This window comes from Mizuhopecten yessoensis, unplaced genomic scaffold, assembly GCF_002113885.1.
Source record: "Mizuhopecten yessoensis strain PY_sf001 unplaced genomic scaffold, ASM211388v2 scaffold10651, whole genome shotgun sequence".
NCBI classification, from domain to species: Eukaryota; Metazoa; Mollusca; class Bivalvia; order Pectinida; family Pectinidae; genus Mizuhopecten; species Mizuhopecten yessoensis.
The window spans coordinates 2,442,409-2,448,752 of NW_018408653.1; the positions used below are offsets into that span (position 1 = coordinate 2,442,409).

General features: G+C 36.2%; 1 protein-coding gene and 1 long non-coding RNA gene across 2 annotated transcripts; one reads left to right on the forward strand and one right to left on the reverse strand.

Moving 5' to 3' along the window:
• Positions 1-913: 913 nt before the first annotated feature.
• On the reverse strand, positions 914-5,099 carry LOC110461746. Its single transcript, XR_002464175.1, has 2 exons — positions 5,012-5,099; positions 914-3,254 (listed from the first exon to the last, which is right to left on the reverse strand). It is a non-coding gene; the product is annotated as an uncharacterized LOC110461746 (long non-coding RNA).
• LOC110461745 lies at positions 1,288-6,116 on the forward strand. Its single transcript, XM_021515380.1, has 2 exons — positions 1,288-1,373; positions 4,994-6,116. The coding sequence occupies exons 1-2, from the start codon at positions 1,371-1,373 to the stop codon at positions 6,095-6,097; spliced, it is 1,107 nt and encodes a 368-aa protein (XP_021371055.1). The 5' UTR covers positions 1,288-1,370; the 3' UTR covers positions 6,098-6,116.
• Positions 6,117-6,344: the final 228 nt, after the last annotated feature.

Sequence of the window (6,344 nt, forward strand, 5' to 3'; positions counted from 1 at the left end):
AATTTTTAATTTTAGCTCGCTAAGTTGAAAAATTCTTAGACTCGTTTCATAAATCTCATATGAAGTGGAAACTCATGTAAGACCTCCTATATATATCCATATGATGCAATTGTACTTATAGACACATGTAGTTAAGATTCAAGATTCAGGATTTATTAAACTTTAGACCATAGGCCCATCAGTACATGATATAGAATACAATGTATAGGGAATAAGTTACATAACCTCTCCTGCCACTTACACCATTTCCCCTACCACTAACATCACCTTCCATACCACTAACATCACCTTCCATACCACTTACACCACCTCCCCTACCACTTACATCACCTCCCCTACCACTGACACCACCTCCCCTACCACTTACATCATCTCCCATACCACGAAAATAGCAGTGACGTCACATATTTGGCACAACGGCGCATGCATTGTCAAGGTAAAGGTCATCACAATACACATCGAAGTCTGCACTTTTTAAAAATTTACAGGGACTGGAGTGTTTGTCGATCTCTATTACACAAGCGCATTTCTTTGGAGAGGGTTGTTCTTCGAATGATAACCTCGATGTTTCCGCCTGTCACTGAGCAAGAAAATATACTGTGAAATCCGCTATGAAACTGGAACACTGATGAAGTTGACCGGTTACAAGTGTTCGCCATTGATTGTGTGTATGTCGGAGAAGTTCAAGTGGAACTTGAACATCCAGGTGTTGAATTTGTGTGAAGCTAACGCTCGTTTTTATATAATATTGAATTTATTAAACTCGTTTGTTAATTTTATTCTCCCAGTGCCCATGCCTCTGCTATCAATGCAAACAGTAACTCGGTCATCCATTTTGTTTACAAACGAAGACGTTGTAGTGCGTAGGAATATGACCTGTTTCCCACGGTGACAATTAAAAAAGACTCATTTGCACGTTTATTGTACGTGTGCTATATCGTTTTTATTGAACGGCAATATTGATGAATTTACTACCAAAAATGAGCTTTCAGTTTTTTTCGATAACCTTTAACCACGCCGTTATTGATAGGACAAACACACCTATAATCTTGCATATGCGCTTATCACTCTAACTTGGGACACACCTGCATGTATTTTAGTTGTTGTGAAACTATCAACATCTTTATTCACATCGATATACAGCAGATGATGTGTTATTGAGAACTTTTCCATTATCGTGTCGCACTGTTACATACAGCACGAAAGACAATCTACATTATTTCTAGTCGGACGTGATTACTTATTTGTCATTATATCAGTAATCAGCGGTGGATTTTACTGTACCGATCATTATATCATATAGCACGGTTGTGTTGAAGAGATCTACACATACTGACAGTGTTCTTATGTTTTAGAAGAAATCTTCAGAAATGGTATGTATATATAGGGAAGGATAGCGTCAATAGAAATTTCATCATGGCGTTTGTATACCTATGCTTCGTTCAATTTAAGAAAATTCCTTCATTTACATTTTCTTATTAGAAAGTACAGCTACAGGAAAGGGAATTTTCCTTAATTCCGAAACAATTTTTTCCGATGAAATACTTACCTTACAAAATTAAGGCCAGTACAGTACTCTTGTTTGTTTCGTATATGTAAGTATCCACCATTTTTTTTTTATCTCTTTTATAATTTTATTTGTTTAACACATTTTTGGAAGGAAGCAAGAGTTGTGGAGCCCTGGTATCCCTCCTTTAATCCATAATATAAAAATTCATTAACAATCAAATGCATATTTATGTTCTCCACACCAATATCTTCAAAATTGTTTACAAAGTCTTACATTAAACATCAAAAGGAAATGTTTGCTTAATGTAATAACAAAAACAAAACCAGTAAATAAAATCCTTTGTCTTTCTTTGCCTTAACATAATGTTTGCCATGTTTTTCAGTTGACTAAGTATTTTTTTATATAATGCTCCAGGATTTTGTTCTTTGTTTTTAAAGACTTCTGTTAATTTCTTGCCTTCCATATAAGCCATTTAGATTAAAAAAATAAAATACATGTAGGTTAAATAGATATGTGTTATTTTGTGTTCTGAAAGTTTTTACAGTAGTTACATAATTCATTAGTCTCCATTTGCTGAAGTTTGTGTTCAGCTGTTAAAATTGTATTTAAACAGCTGCATTGGTAGTCTTTACTTTTCCTATCATTGATAATGTTTATTGAGTGTCAGTTTGAATGCCAATCCAACGTGTGCTTTTCATTATTACCCTTTTAAAGTCTATAATCTCTTTGCCTCTTCGATATAATATTTTGATATTTTGTTGAAGTATTTATTTAGTGCTTAAATATATTTTATTGCAAGTGAAGAATATAAGAATATATCATCTGAGATTTTGATGTTTTCATTAGTGATTCAAACATAGTTTTGTGGTATGTTTTTTATTCTAGTTAAAGTACTCGTTTGATTTTCAAAATTTCCGAGCAACCCAATTGTTTCAACTTTTGAAACCTTGAGTAATAACTCTTTCTGAGGAAATAAAGTCTTTGTGTGAGTTATATTCTATATGTGATTTATTTTTGTTATTCTATTAGCTGTCAAGCTTTTGAAGAATATTGGACTATTTTTAAATGATTCTTTTTTTTCCAAATAACTTTGAGTTTAGTACATGTACGTGTTCTGTGCTGGTAATTGATACTTTTAGCAGCCTTTGGTCATGTAATTCCAAGTGGATTGTGCTGCTGCGTCTACACAAAAATAATCTGTATAATACATTTGGTCATAGTTTTGAAGGAAGTGTTTTCCTAGTACGTAACCACAATCATAACGAGACTGAAATTGGTCGATTTGGTGTGATCAGATAGTTAAGTATACATGAGTCCGAATTCAATAGGACCTTGTATTTCCTGTCCCTGTTATATTTGACGCCCAGATAATTGTAAGCAGAGGAAATGGTAAATCTGTTTACGTGACTAATGAGTTGGAGAAAAAGTGAAGGGGAAGGGGAATATAAAAAAAAACAGCTGGTTCGGAGGTCGGAGGATCGAATATCCATCTGAATGTTGCATTTTCCCATTCTTGTCACATGCTAACTCCATTCTGTTTCGTAGAGTGTGATTATTTGAACCATGGACCTGTTGTATTTAGGGGCCGCGGTAGCCAGGTGGTTAAGGCGTCTGATATTCTGCTACCACTAGCCCTCCACCACTAGGTCGCGGTTTCGAGGCCTACGTGGGACAGTCGCCAAGTACTTTCCGCAGGTCGGTAGTTTTTCTCCGGGTAATCCGGCTTTCCTCCGCCATAAAAATCCTGGCATGTCATGAAATGAAAATAGCTGTTAATAGGACGTAAAACCCAAAGAAACAAAAACAATTGTATAGACACTGTTGTGTTTCGTACTGTCAGCTAACCGTACATCATTAACCTTGTTGTACGTACAATGGTATGTCCTATACCGACAGTTTACCGTACATCATTAACCCTGTTGTACGTACAATGGTATGTCCTATACCGACAGTTTACCGTACATCATTAACCTTGTTGTACGTACAATGATATGTCCTATTCTGACAGATCACCGTACATCATTAACTATGTTGTACGTACAATGGTATGTCCTATACTGACAGGTTACCGTGCATCATTAACCCTGTTGCACTTACAATGGTATGTCCTATACTGACAGTTTACCGTACATCAGTAACCCTAATGCACTTACAATGGTATGTCCTATACTGACAGTTTACCGTACATCATTAACCCTGTTGCACTTACAATGGTATGTCCTATACTGACAGTTTACCTTACATTATTAACCTTGTTGTACGTACAATGGTATGTCCTATTCTGACAGATCACCGTACATCATTAACTATGTTGTACGTACAATGGTATGTCCTATACTGACAGTTTGCCGTACATCATTAACCCTGTTGTACGTACAATGGTAGGTCCTATACTGACAGTTTACCGTACATCATTAACCTTGTTCTACGTACAATGGTATGTCCTATTCTGACAGTTTACCGTACATCATTAACCTTGTTGTACGTACAATGGTATGTCCTATACAGCCAGTTTACCGTTCATCATTAACCTTGTTGTACGTACAATGGTATGTCCTATTCTGACAGATTACCGTACATCATTAACTATGTTGTACGTGAAATGGTATGTCCTATTCTGACAGATTACCGTACATCATTAACTATGTTCTACTTACATTGGTATTTTCTATACTGGCAATTTACCGAACATCATTAAACCTGTTGTACGCACATTGGTATATCCTATATTGACAGTTAATCGTACAGTAAAACCGTTATACATGCACAACTGTATTCAGTTCTACCAGATAAAACAGAGTTATGCAATTCACAAATTTATTTAGTTCGTAAAAATATTTATGTATAACTGCCACTGTCGTTCCAGGACGGAAAGCTCTGTCTTATTTACTCTTACGTCAGTACAAAGAAAAGAGAAAACTGTGCAAAAACAATACATCCTTTCCAAAATTTCTATCTCTAGTGTCCGATCGTCCAAAAGACCTGGCATCAATTTTACTGTCTTCAGAGAAATTTAAACGAAACTAATTTAAAGTAAGAACTACAAGTCATATGTTGATTGACTGATATAGTGGCAAGTTGTCCTTGCTGTCAGCTTACCTTAGATTTGCCACATCATACAAACTGTACCCTGTTTTGTTTGCCTGTACATTAACACTGATATACACAGCGTGATATGTTCCGTTTGATTCGAGTTGGCTTTTCAGATGCTGATACAGTCAAGTAGATAGTATACATTAATAAAATAAGTATGTTCATCAAAGGTATTCAACTACTTAACTCCGGAACCTTATATAAATATATATGAAATAATTAGCAGTGTTACATTCACACTATGGATTACATTAATTGTATATTGCTAGATTTTAGTTTCCATCAGTGGAGATCAATCAGGACACTGTCTTTGGTATTTCTTGAATTATCAATATTGACAGAGTGAATGTGAGTTTTTCTAATTGCCGTATTTCCCTTGTTCTGTTACAGAAAATAACAACTACCTACCTGTGCATTACAGCTTTGACAATCGTGCTGCTGATGATCGGATATCAATATACGAAAACAAACCATATTGCACCAATCACAGTCCAGGTCCATCAAAAGGCAACAACAGATAAAACGGACATACAATCGATCCCGTTGAAAGGTTATATTGTTTATGACTGTGGTGATCAACATCCGGGACTCTGTGGGGGATGGTCTGACCGTATGTCGGGCATGTTTAGTGCCTACGTCATTTCCGTTATGCTACGTAAACATTTTCTCATTAGGTACACACGATCTAGTAATTTAACAGATTATCTTGCTCCGAATTCATTCGACTGGAAATATAATTCGGCAATTCTTGCAAATAGGTCTTGGGGTTATCAGAATTTTGTTTCGGAAACTCCAGATGCTATCAAAAAGCAGGATTTAACAGGTCTAGACACTCTTTTCTCTAAAGATGTCAATTTTGTCCGTATTAACTGGGACTACACTGAACATTTTAGAAAGTTTCCAGGTTTACAGAAAGTTATTCCGTGGTTGTTAGAGCTACATTTTTCTGACATTTATTTAAAATTTTTCAATACCCTTTTCAAACCTACAAATATGATCACTAAAGCAGTAAAGAAGGTTGTACAAAATGTTACCAAACTTGCATGTGCTCATATTCGTATTGGAAGAAGTGACACGATAAAAGTAGATGCCAAAAATACGGACGAGAAACAACTCATACACATCTGGAATCTTCTAAAGACAATGGAAGCAAGCAATTATAGCATCTTCATAGCGACAGACGCCGAATTCGTGCAAAGGAGAGCAAGGACGTTATTTAAACATTTGCTTGAAACCGAAGGACGAATCCTACATATAGACCGGAGTGCTGAAGGAGATGGTGTGGTTGGCGGTTACAAGAAAGTAGTTGTGGATTTTTTTGTTCTCACAAAATGTGATGTTTTGGTATTAACCCTGAGTGGGTTCGGAATTATGTCGTCCTATCTGAATACCAAGGTTACCCAGCTATACTGCCTAACGCCACACGAGCTAGTTCCCTGCTCCCGGTACACTGTCCATAATTTCTACCCCGGACAAGTTCTCTCTCCTGTCTAGTGAACTGGAAACTGGTCACCCTCTGTCTATATAACAACATTAGATACAAACAAACACCGCGTAGCTCTCTTTACCGTTATTCCGGATGTTTGGATGTGGTTATTCATTCCTTTAGACAGATAAACATGAAGATAGATATTTTCGTTTTTGGCAAACAAACCAACTGTATACAAGCCAAAATGATTCAAATAACGGTTAAGGGCTATCTTGTACTGAATGACCATCATTTGCAAATGTTTTATACGAG